The sequence below is a fragment of the Danio rerio genome, chromosome 6, assembly GCF_052040795.2.
Source record: "Danio rerio strain M-AB ecotype USA chromosome 6, GRCz13ab, whole genome shotgun sequence".
NCBI classification, from domain to species: Eukaryota; Metazoa; Chordata; class Actinopteri; order Cypriniformes; family Danionidae; genus Danio; species Danio rerio.
The window spans coordinates 42,499,007-42,512,081 of NC_141026.1; the positions used below are offsets into that span (position 1 = coordinate 42,499,007).

Below are 13,075 nucleotides of genomic sequence, written 5' to 3' on the forward strand. Positions count from 1 at the left end.
CACATATTTTGTGATGTGCATGGTTAAAGGGCAGATGGTTAAATGTTGGAGAGCTGATAAATCATGGAGCGTTCCTATGTCACGCACAAAAAGAGATCATTCCCCATAACTGTGATGTAAACTGGGATGTTTTCTTGCCATGCAGTCTTTAATACACAATATACTCACCTTTGAACTATCCAATATTTTAGCATTTTATGCAATTCATATTTTTTTAATTAACAATATGTCACAAATAAAATAAAAAATATATAATAAATCAAAATCATCATGCTAATAAAATATAATAATCATGGATTTTTGGTGAAGTTTAACAAATTTAAATCTACTTTTTCATGCTGACAATAAAATAAAAAAATAGATACTAATAATTAAAAAAGTAGAAAATATCACTGAAATGTTCATGCTTATGAACAACATTATTTAATATTTTTATGATAATGTAAAAATAAAACCAACTTAATAATAATATTCATTAATTTTCTTTTCAGCTTAGTCCAATTATTAATCAGGGGTCGCCACATGCAGCGGAATCAACCACCAACTTATCCAGCATATGTTTTACGCAGCGAATGCCCTTCTAGCCACAACCCAACACTGGGAAACACCCATAGACTCTTGCATTCACACACATACACCACAGCCAATTTAGCTTACCCAATTCACCAATAGCGCATGTTTTTGGACTTGTGGGGGAAACCAGAGCACCCGGAGGAAACCCACGCCAACACATGCAAACTCCATACAAATGCCTCCTGACTTTCTTGCTGTGAGGCGATCGTGCTACCCACTGCGACACCGTGATGCCCCAATAATAATATTAGTAAAATAAATATATATCAAGCCATAAACTCCAAAACCTTTATCTAATTTTTAGCTAACAAAAAAACACAATACATACAATTAAAGTCCGAATTCTTAGCCCCTCTGTAAATTTATTTCCCTAATTTCTGTTAAACGGAGAGATTTTTTTTCAACACATTTCTAAACTTAATTGTTTTAATAATTAATTTCTAATAACTGATTTATTTTATTTTTGCCATGATGACAGTAAAAAATACATAACTAGATATTTTCAAGACACTTCTATACAGCTTAAATTTACATTTAAAGGCTTAAGTAATTTAATTAGGTTTACTAAACAGGTTATGGTAATTAGGCAAGTCATTGTATGATAATGGCTATTCAAAAATATACAGCTTAAAGGGGCTAATAATTTTGTCTTTTTAATATTTCTTAAAAAATTAAAAACTGCTTTTATTCTAGCCGAAATAAAACACATAAGACTTTCTCTAGAAGAAAAAATATTATTAGACATACTGTGAAAATTTGGCTCTGTTAAACATCATTTCGGAAATATTTAAAACGAAAAAGAATTTCAAAGGGGGGCTAATAATTCCGACCTCAACTATATTAAAAATTGTATGTAATAAATATATATAATTGGATAAAATATATTCTAATTTTATTATTAAAGTTGTTTAGAAGAAAATATATATAGTGTATATAGGTAATTGTATCAAATAAAAAACATCAAATTAATATTATTATTTATATTTGTATTAATATTGTTTTGGTTGCAACCCATGGTCATTTTGAAAGCCTACCCCTATATACATTTCTGGAGAGCACCAAATGGGGTATATGCCAAGCTAATGTGTTTCCCATGCTGATACACTTCCGGTGACCTGTTATCGTGATTTTTTTTTCATTTTATATGGTTCCTTTTAAAGTATTGATGTTGTAATGTAATTCAAATACAATCAGTTAAACAGACTTTGGCATCCATTTAGTTGCTCAAGCGTATAACGAGACAAAAAGCCGTTTACTCGCACGCACCCGTCAGAATCGGCAGGTTAGCGCAGAAGCTCCATTGAATATACTGGGGTAAAATAAATGCTCATATTATAAAGACATGGCAGGGAAAATGTAATTTACTGCAGTGCTTCAGTGCAGTGCTCAGTTAGTGGAGATCGCTGATTTTTAAAGAAAACAGACCTTAAACGCGCCGATTTTGCAATAGCATACAGTTCGCCGGAAACGATTAACCCAGGTTACTTGCAAATTAAAAGTCCTATTAGCATGCTTCGGCATATACCCTATTGTTTTTGCACTGATTGACCCCCCACCCCAACTGGCCGTTTTTTCAAAAGCAATCCAGAAAAAGAAAAGCCCCCTGATTTTTATCACGTTTTTAGGTTTTACCACATTCTCACCCTGTTATTTACTTGTTTAATTTATTTTTTGGCTTTTGTTTTTGACCTGCTTTCTGGAACCATTCTTCGCCAGACTCAAACCATGTCATTGCAGTCAAATCCTATCTGTGTCTCAAGTCTGCCGATGTACACGGTGAGCTAACTGGACAAACTGGGAACAACAGGAAAGCCTTCCACATAAAGGTAAGCGATCAGCTGATAGCACAAAATGGAAAGGCATCAAACCACCCCGTAGTGTTGGTTTTAAAGATGAAATGCAGCCATACATAACTTGGGCTTCATAATTCATGATCTACAGAAATGTACGTTTTCAGAATGAGTCTATGTTGTTTTGTTATTACAGAACTGCATGACTAGGAGTTATTTTTAGCAAACTTTCTCACTTTCTAAACTATTATTTCATTTTTCATGCTATTTAATAAACATAAATAGACAAAACTATTTAAATAAAGATTGACAATGCAAGTTAACATGGGAGAAGCAATGTTAAAAATGCACTGCTAATATCCTGCACATATACTTGTCAAGTAGTAGTTTTCCTCCCTCCTGGGCATGTAGTACATAGTGTAAGAGGCATAAGATGTTATTTTAAAGTGTTGTGCTTCTATCTGTTACACCTAAACTCACTGCCCCCAGCTACATGTCTCTCTCTCTCTCTCCTAGTTTCATCATCCCATTTAGTTAACAGCTCAATGGGTCACCGACCTGGAATTCCAGCGTCTTTATTCTTCTTCATGCATAGCTTCCAAAGAAACGCAGTCAAATCCTCATAAAAGACCATCAAGAATCTTAGTCAAGAAGGAAAAGCTGAAGTTGAGAGATGACATTTGCTGATTGCTTGGATTATCAATCAATCACCACAGCGCTGATGGTCTGAATTTCATTTAGAAAAGCGAGACAACATTCTAGCGGTGTTGAAAAATGTGTACATACATGTCTCCTTTTTTTTTGCCTCTGTATTCACTTGTCAAGATTAGCTTGTATAAGAAACTAAATGTGTAATACAAGGCTTAATCTTACAGTACATCTCTCTCTCTTACTTTATAGATGATTACTTTATTAATATTTATTCTCTAAAATATACAAGTACACTGTAATAAATAAACGCTATTTTACAGGTAATTGTCTGTATTTTTTTTTTTACAGAATTTTCCATTTTTTTCCTTATACAGTGAAATAGTGTACCTGTTTTACAGATATTTTCTGTAATAAAAATCCTAGCATTAAATTTACAGTTAGTGCTTGTAGTTTTTTCTTTATTTTCAAAGAGTAACGTGTAATTTTACATTAATATTTACAGATTATTCCTGTAAAAATAGGGAAACAGAAATTGAGTTAAACTTTAGTACCATTGAAGATGGTAATCATATGAGGATTGAAGTGAGGTTATTAATGTCAAATAATAGCCTTTTATTTGTAGGCTGCATACAATGCATGAACTGTAAACTATACAATGTTTATTTTACTACTTATATATCTACTGTGTATATATTACCTATATTTATTATCTATATATATATAAAGTTGAAGTCAGAATTATTAGCCCTCCTGTTTATTTTTTCCACCAATTTCTGTTTAACAGATTGAAGATTTTTTTCAACACATTTCTAAACATAATATTAGTAACTCATTTCTAATAACTGATTTCTTTTATCTTTACCATGCTGACAGTTAATAATATTTTACTCTATATTTTTCAAGACAATTCTATACAGCTTAAAGTGACATTTAAAGGCTTCACTGGGTTAATTAGGTTAACTAGGCAGGTTAGGGTAAATAGTCAAGTTATATGATATAGTATAATGATGGTTTGTTCTGTAGACTATCGGAAAAAAATTTAGCTTAAAAGGGCTAATAATTTTGACCTTAAAATGGTTCATAAAAAATTAAAACTTCTTTTATTCTAGCCAAAATAAAACAAATAAGACTTTCTCCAGAAAAAAAATATTATCAGACATACTGTGAAAAATGTCTTGCTATTTAAACATCATTTGGGAAATATTTAAAAAAGAAAAAAATCAAAGGGAGGCAAATAATTCTGACTTCAACTGTATTTACTTCATTACGTACTAGTATCTAGTAATAGATGCAGCATCTGGACAAAATAAGTACTAGTATTAGTATTTTACTGTATATGAGAATATTTTTGGTTTCATGAAATGTCAACTATCATAGTCAATTCACAGGTGACCATAAATCACTGAAAGAAATAATGAATTTTCATATTTTATTAGCCTGCCAAATGCACAACTTGACTGAGAAACAATCCCAAACCAAACAAAGAACTAGCTGACTTGATTTACCAATCAGGTATTCCAGAGAGCTGTGAAAAAAATCATAGTATACGCATATGAATAATACAATAGAAATACTTGAGGTAAATAAAAGATTTATAGTGTATCACTTCTATAGACCTAAGCATATTGCCTGAACGCAGAACATGTGTATGATGTAATCTACTGTACACTACCATGATTTATGGCTTTGGTTGCTGGTGAAAATGAGTTGTGCCTCTGTCGGTTAACCAGAGTTCACAGATGCCTAACGTGTGTGTGAGAGAGAGAAAGAGAGAGTAAGAGAGTGAATGATGTTTTTCTACCACATTCTATCTTTTTTTTATTGGTCCTCCAGTTAAATTTTTATTCTTTTAATAATATGTTCCAAGTTCTGTTTAACTGAGTATATTAACATATTTCTCAACATGATAGTTTTATTAATTCATTTCTAATAACAAATTAACTTTGTCTATGCCATGTTGACAGTACATGATATTTTACTAGCTATTTTGCAAGATACTAGTATTCAGCTTAAAATGAAATTTAAAGGTCTAACTGGGTTCATTCAGAATTGGTTGTTGGTAAGTGGTTGCTTATATTGGTTATTGGAATAGTTGTTTGCTCTATATCCAATCAATTGCACTCAAAAAATAACTTTTGCTGCTCATTTAAATGACTTCTTTAAAATGAGTTCTTTTGTGTTTTTTGAGATAACACAATTGTTTTCTGTTCAATCTACTTAAATTTGTAAAAAAAAAAAATTATTAAGTTAACTTATTCAATTTGTGTTGGGACAACATGAAGTAATTGTGTGGAACCCAACATTTTTTACATTGTAAAAATATTTTATAAAGGGGCCAATATTATTTACCATAACATTTCTTCCAAAATAAAAAAAAAGACTTTTTTATGGAAAATTGTCAAAATAATACCTTACTAACTTAAGTATTTATTTTCCAGTAGGCTCTCGAGATTATTTGTTGATATAAAAGTGATAAGAACGTCTTGATTTGCTTGCAGTTTCTAAATTAACATGCTTGGATATTAATGTAATTGTACACAGTTCACATGTATAAGAACAGCAATGGACAACTGAGTGCAAATATTTAAATGCTTTTAGTCTAAAGGATCAATTTATTGAAGATTTTGTATTACATTTAATAAAAAGTATCTACGATGGTGGTTTTAGGATGTTTATGATAGAAGAATAACAACATCTTGAGAACTAAAAAAAGTAGGTTAAAAGAATGAATGCTACCTCCATCTAGTGGTGAGTTTGGTTACGGTTTTACCATCATAACGTTGCATAATAACTTTTTCTATACCTACATTTAATTTTTAAAAGGTTTATTTTATTATAAGTCAACAAACCGACTGGAAACACACTGAGCATAAAAAAAAATCAGCACTATTATAATACTACAATTAAGACATGAATACACTATCAACAAACATACTGGAATGCCCTTTTAAAGTTTTCCATACCAATAGATAATCAGGCATTTGTTACTGCTACAGTATCTCTCACACATAATATATTTTTCATTATGTTAAAGATGTGTCTTTGGCTGAAAAACATTCTTAGGCACCATTTCCAACAATTGTTTCCTTTACAATTTGTTTCTATGTAAAATATGCATGATGCTTTTTCAGCATTGTGTGCATGACACAATAGCTCAAGTTAAAGGAATAGTTTGGCCAAAAACGAGAATTTGTTGTAAATATACTCACCCTCAGGCAATCCAAGATGGTGACTTTTTTCATCAGTAGAACAATAAAGCATGTTTATTTGAACTCATCATCCTCATGCTTCAGAAAATACCAGGCATCAGCTACAAAAGATCACAACAGTCTGGAGTGCAAGCTTGCATACAGCACATGAACTGACATTTTTGACCATTTTCCCCAAGGTTGTGGACAAATGCACACTGCAAACATGCTTTTCTTACTTAATTTTTGTCTTGTTTCTAGTCCGAATATCTAAAATTTCTTAAAACGAGAAGCATTTTCTAGACTAGCAAAACATATTGTCTTGTATCAAGAAATAATATACCAAATTAAAGTGAGTTTTTTCTCAAAACAAGCTAAATAATCTTGTTTTTGGTTATGACATCAGATTATTATGCTTGCTTTAAGGAAAAACTTACTTAATTTTAGCATATAATTTCTTAAAGCAAGACAAATTTTTTTTTACTTGTCTAGAAAATGCTTCTCGAATAAATAATTATTAGTTATTTGTACTGAAAACAAGAAAGGCATATTAACCCCAGTAACATTTTACAGAAGAACCCTTTGCTTTTTACCCACTTACCTTCATCTTTAACCACAAACAAAGATGCTCTGTGTGAACCAGCCCAGAAGAAATAATAACACGAGTTTTAAAAGCAGTTTCAGAAATGTTGAAGTAAAGAGCAAATACACTATTTTTTGTATTTCAGCAAATGCTTCTATAAATATAGAAGAGACCAATGAGCATTCTCCTTTTTGTCTTCTATGAAATAATACAGGATTTGGAAAAGCATGAGGCATAAGTAAATGATTTATCCTTAATAAACATGCTCTTAATTGGTATAAATCTGCATGAGTGCTCTTCTTGAATCTACAGTATATGCTGTTCCCTTTCTGAGAGTAGATTAATAACATATAGAGATGTTGAATCCAGAGCATTGAAAGATAAACCCACAACACAACTGATGCGGTGTAAAATGTATTTGCTCTATTTAGGTCATATGAATTGATAAAAAAGTTCCCTCAGGATGACTTTGGCCCTTCTCTCTCTGCAAACGTGTTTTTGGATCGCCTGTGGTTTTGCTGCATGCGCAACACTGGGTAAGATAGGTTGACTGTGTGTATTTTATGGATGTAGTGACTGGAGGTGAGAGCTTGTCGGGGTCGAATGTTGATCACCTCCACTGATGGAGTTGGACGGTAGAGAGTTGGAAGGTTGCTGCGTGTCCTGTGTGTGTGAGGGCGATCTGATTGGGGCTGAGTGTGGGATAGTCTTTGTGGATGATGAAGTTCTGTTGGGTTTGGAAGAACGCAACAGGTTGAAGGTAAGACTAGTCTGTGGGGGCGTTTCCTTTTAGGGTGAAAGATCAGGGATTGGTCCATTGTGATTTTACGGTTGGGAAGGTTAGGACAGGCCCTTTTCATCTCTTCTGACTGATTTTCCTTGCCAGAAGTGCAGGGGCTGCTTAAGAGCGAGGACTTGTGATTGGTGGATTTTGATAGCGGCTCTGGGTGAGACTGAATGAGAGACTTGTGGACAGGAGCACGAGGACGTCTGATTGAAGTGCCCTCGATGAGAAGATTCACTCCCACATACTGAGGAACATCTACTGCTGCCTGAAGAAACAAACATCAAACCAACTGAGCAGTTCATTTTTACTTTAGATTATTCATTTGTTTGGGTTTGATAAGGTATAGATACACTTACCATCTACTTTATTAGGTACACCTGTCCAACTGCTTATTAACGCAAATATCTAATCAGCCAATCTCATGGCAGCAACTCAATTTAGGCATGTAGACATGGTCAAGACGATCTGCTGCAGTTCAAACCGAGCATCAGAATGGGGAAGTAAGGTGATTTAAGTGACTTTGAATGTGGCATGGTTGTTGGTGCCAGATGGGCTGGTCTGAGTATTTCAGAAACTACTGATCTACTGGAATTTTCATGCACAACCATCTCTAGGGTTTACATAGAATGGTCCAAAACAGAAAATATCCAGTGAGTGGTAGTTCTGTGCATTGTTGATGCCAGAGGTCAGAGGAAAATGGCCAGACTGGTTTGAGCTGATAGAAAGGCAACAGTAACTCAAATAACCGCTCGTTACAACCGAGGTATGCAGAAGAGCATCTTTGAACACACAACACCAGACCACACCGGGTGCCACTCTTGTCAGCTAAGAACAGGAAACTGAGGTTACAACTCGCACAGGCTCCCCAAAATTGGTCTGATGAGTCTCGATTTCTGCTACGACATTCGGATGGTAGCAGGGCCGGAGTGGGACTCCTTTTCAGTCCTGGAGTTTCAAGCCTTAGACCGGCCCATCAGTTCATGACTGGCTATATTAAAATAAGGTCATTTCCAATTCAGTTTCTGATGACACTATCACGTCTTTTTCAAGGACAGCTGCTTTAGAACTTCAAATGTTTTCATAACTATTAGAACATTAAAGAGTAGCTAAATTTCCAACACTATTCTTTAAAACATCACAATGTCCTTTCCTGCAATATCTGAATATATATTCTGTGCAAAAATTTTTATAGATATCCAGTCCTTAAACGGTGGTCACTCAAAAAAAATTTATATGTACACTTATATGTCTTAACACTAAAAATAAAAATAAAATAAATAATTACTCAGGAGAGGATCAAACTCCGGTCGGCAGTGTCGTAACGCAACGTGCTGACTACTGGACCACAATGGTGCTGTTATTTAGTTGCGTTTGGAATAAAAACAATAACCACAGTATTACTTTCTATTGATGGCTTAATCTTTTTCTCCCCTTTTAGGATTTCTAATCAAGTTATGTCAGATTTATTAATGTTGTGAATCATCCGATTTTCATTGAGCAGATGTAATATTCAATAATATTAATTATTCAAGTTCTTATATTCACTAAGGTGCAGCTGTTTGAAGTCGAATGACAGTTACGTCATCATTAACCTGCAGGCTGTATTTTGCTCAGGGGGCTGCGAGAAAATAAAAAGTGTGGAGCTGCGGCAAAATACTGAATAAAAAGAGTGAGGCTATGGTCAAAAAAATAATTAATTAATAAAAAAGTGTGACTGCTGAGAGTGCAAGCAGCTAGGGACACCGGCCCTCTCGGCCAAAAACAGACTGGCCCACCGAGAATTCTCCCGGTCCTCCCAATTAGCCAGTCCGGGCCTGGATGGTAGGGTCAGAATTTGGCGTCAACAACATGAAAGCATGGATCCATCCTGCCTTGTATCAAAGGTTCAAGCTGGCCGTGGTGCTGTAATGGTGTGGGGCATATTTTCCTGACACACTTTGGGCCCATTAATATTAATCAACACAGTACACGGCACTACAGTAGTAAGGTGTACCTAATAAAGTGGCCAATGAGTGTATATACAAAAATAAATATTCAGGTCTCATTAAAATGCAAAATTAAAGTAACAAAGTAAACTATTATTATTTTTGATATATCAATTTAAATTTCTATGCAAACTAAATAGTTTAGTTTCTATGTATGTGTGTATCACAAATCTAATGTATTCTACATTGATTCTGAGATTTTCAATGCACCATTTTTTATCTTGAATCGATTCTGAGCTTTTTTAACAGCCGATGGTGTTGTGTTTCATGTTTGCATGCATCAAATTCCTTACAAATACCACTTAAACCTAAAACAATCATAAGTAAATTTACAAAAGCTTTAAGCCAGTTAAGAGTGCTCCTAGTAAACAGTTTTTGTGAATCTCCTGACATAAAAGCTAACTGAGAATGCACAAGTGCTCTTCCTCTTAAGCATTTGTTAAAAACTAGCCTAGAGCGCCATCTGCTGCTAAAAAACAAAGCTCAGCATCAATTCAAGAGAGAAGAGCGAGATATGCATCTAGTTTGGTGATGTGGGAATTTCTTGCCAAGTTTTCTGAGATTCACACAGTGTGTACCTGTTTGTATATGAGCTGGAAGCCACCGGTATCAGTATTGCGCTCAGAGCGTCGATCCAGCACCACCCGCAGAGTGTCTTCCTGTACAGCAGGGCAGAGTCGAGCGGTGACTCCTGTAGAGGGTGCCATGGTAGGACTGGCATTGATCTCCAACAGCCAAGGTCTCAAATCTCGTCCCAGCATGAAGTCTGCTCCATAGAGCTCGAAACTGGCTTTACGAGGCTCCACGCTGTCCTGTGCGGTCAAGAGGGTTTGAATGACAGCCTTTTGCATGCCTGGAACAACAACCGTTTTCCACAGAGCAGCACGGCCTGAAGCAGCCAACCAGGAGCGGAACTGCGAACATGACCACATGCACTCGGCGGGAAGAGAAGGACTGCGATCTGGGCTTGGCTGATAATGCTTCTGGATGGAGTTGTTGCAAAGATGTACAGAGCTGAGATTGAAAAGAATATAGAAAGAAATACATTTCTTTATTAATAAATAATCCCTCTTAAAGGAACAGTTCTGTATTCACGAAACATTTTATCTTCCCACAATGAGTTCACAGTAAAAGGGTCTCCTAAAACCTATTCACAAAGCTGCTGAGACAAACTTTTACTAAGAATAAGAGAAGTGAGTGTGACCTCATGTTGACCTTGATGCTATGGATAATGTCATCAATTCAATGTAATTCATCTTTATTTTTGTAGCGCTTTTACAATGTAGATTGTGTCAAAGCAGCTTAACAAAGAAGATTATAGTAAATTAAAACGGTGTCGGTCCAGTTTTCAGAGTTTAAGTTCAGTTTAGTTCAGTGTGGTTTAATTTTCACTGCTGAAAGTCCAAACACTGAAGAGCAAATCCATCAATGTGCAGCATTCTTGGGTGTTTTAATTGTGATTATCTGAATAATGAAGTTTTTGTTATTAATCTAATTATTTTGTAAGATTAAGTTTCATATTCATGTGTAAATTTTCCAACAAAAAAACAAACAAAACTGTTTTACTTTGTTTTATAAGGAACGGAAAAAATTATTTTGTACTATTCAACATAGGACTAATAGAAAGGCCAATAAAACTGTCCATTTGTGCTTGATTTCCAAATTTTTGGATTAATGTAGTTCGTGTGGGTTTCCTCCGGGTGCTCAAGTTTCCCCCACAGTCCAAATACATGCAGTATAGGTGAACTGGGTAAAGCTAAAAATGTCTGTAGGGTATGCGTGTGACTAAGAGTGTATGGGTGTTTCCCAGTGATGGGTTGCAGCTGGAAGGGCATCCGCTGCGTAAAACATATGCTGGATAAGTTGGCGGTCCATTCGCTGTGGCGACCCCAGATGAATAAAGGGATTAAGCCGAAAAGAAAATGAATAAATGAATGAATGCATTAATGTAAAGATCCTGCTTGCTTGTAATAGTAAGAATTTCATTATTTATACTATTGTTTTTTGTGGGTTTGTTTCTTTATTTTAATTTTTTCTGTTATTATTATTTACATTCTATCACCCTGGCAGTATATCGTTTGTTCTATTGTCATGTATCTGTTGTTTAAACCATATAAAAATAAATGTCATCATACTTGTAACTATGCACGCAGTGATTGGCTGATGGGAATTATTCGTGGAAACTCTGCAGAGTGTAACAATAAAGGTCCAGTGAAAATAAAATAAAGTTTTTTAGACAATAGTATCAGTATGTTAGTTTTAAGGATATCTATATTCTAGTGTGCTACAAAACAGTGACAAAATGTGCAATTAAAAGATATAAAACTAATATAAACATCGCCACTGGCTTGCATGGTTTACTTGTTGACTTGTGGAGCTGCGCATCGATGGATTAGCTCCTTAGTGTTTGGACTCTCAGCAGTAAAAATTAACCCACACTGAACTGAACTAAACTGAACTTAAACTCTGACTGACACAGTTTAAAGTTACTATATTAAACTAACTTCTATGTTAAGCTGCTTTGACACAATCTACATTGTAAAAGCGCTATAGAAATAAAGATGAATTGAATTGAAGCTTAAGCTTGCTGTTTGTCACTTCCGCCTAAATACTTCAGTACCTCATAAAAACTTAACCAATCAAAGGCTCTCTAGTTCCTGACATGCCCCACCCCCTTAAAGATGCTTCTCATTTGTTTTTTCATTTCATAAGCTTGAGCTCAACTACTCTTGATGGCAGAGCTGTGGAAAAAACTAAATGCCATTGGCTGTTTTTTAAAAGGGAAGCTTTGTACTTTATGTCCTGCCCTCTTTTTGTGTTTCAGTTGAGATTTAGTCATCCGATAAAAGATTCACATTTCAAAGCACTTTGCGGAATCTTTAAATTGGCATATTTAATTAAAGTTTCAAAATAAAAAATGGCCAAATATGTATTAATAAAACATATAATTGGGTAAATGTCATTTTGAAAAAATATTTTTGTGCATTTTAAAATATATTTGAAAACATATTTTGTATAGTATGGGAGAAAATACCTCTACAATTAAGGTGATAGGTAATAAAAGCTCGGCAACAGATATTTAAGGCAAGTTTTTGGTTTGGTCTTAGTTACCTCTGAGTCCTCTTCTCTACTCCTAAGATTTTACTGATTTAGTAGATTAGTGCTAAAAGACTTTTTTTTTGTAAAAAAGGAGGCTAAATGCCGTTTAGTGGTGAAAGGCTTTGTAAAATACCTTTAGAACAAAAATGCATAGGAGTCCTAACATTTTTTTTTTCTTTAAAATGTTTTGTGAATATTGCCCCTGAAGTTCTTTCATCATTTGATATAAGATTTGATATATATCTCAAGCCTATTTTATTCTATATACAAGTCTATATCAAGTTTATATTCTACATTCAAGTCTATCTTCATACATTCATTCATTCATTCATTTGTTTATTCATTCATTTTTTCATTCATTCATTCATTCATTCATTCATTCATTCATTCATGTTCCTTCATATTAGTCCCTCAAGCCT

General features: G+C 34.3%; 2 protein-coding genes across 5 annotated transcripts in view; both read right to left on the bottom strand.

Moving 5' to 3' along the window:
* Nucleotides 1-13,075, bottom strand: part of pfkfb4b (6-phosphofructo-2-kinase/fructose-2,6-biphosphatase 4b) — a 514,755-nt gene that overhangs the window by 332,337 nt on the left and 169,343 nt on the right. The gene's annotated exons all lie outside the window — the stretch shown is intronic.
* Nucleotides 7,187-13,075, bottom strand: part of ttll3 (tubulin tyrosine ligase-like family, member 3) — a 63,864-nt gene continuing 57,975 nt past the window's right edge. For all 4 annotated transcript variants that reach the window (XM_087256091.1, XM_087256092.1, XM_087256093.1 and 1 more), the window contains 2 exons: nucleotides 10,136-10,571; nucleotides 7,187-7,837 (listed from right to left, as the gene is read on the bottom strand). In XM_087256091.1, coding sequence (XP_087112217.1) covers nucleotides 7,244-7,837; nucleotides 10,136-10,571 — 1,030 coding nt within the window. In that variant the 3' untranslated portion in view covers nucleotides 7,187-7,243. The remainder of the gene's footprint in view (nucleotides 7,838-10,135; nucleotides 10,572-13,075) is intronic.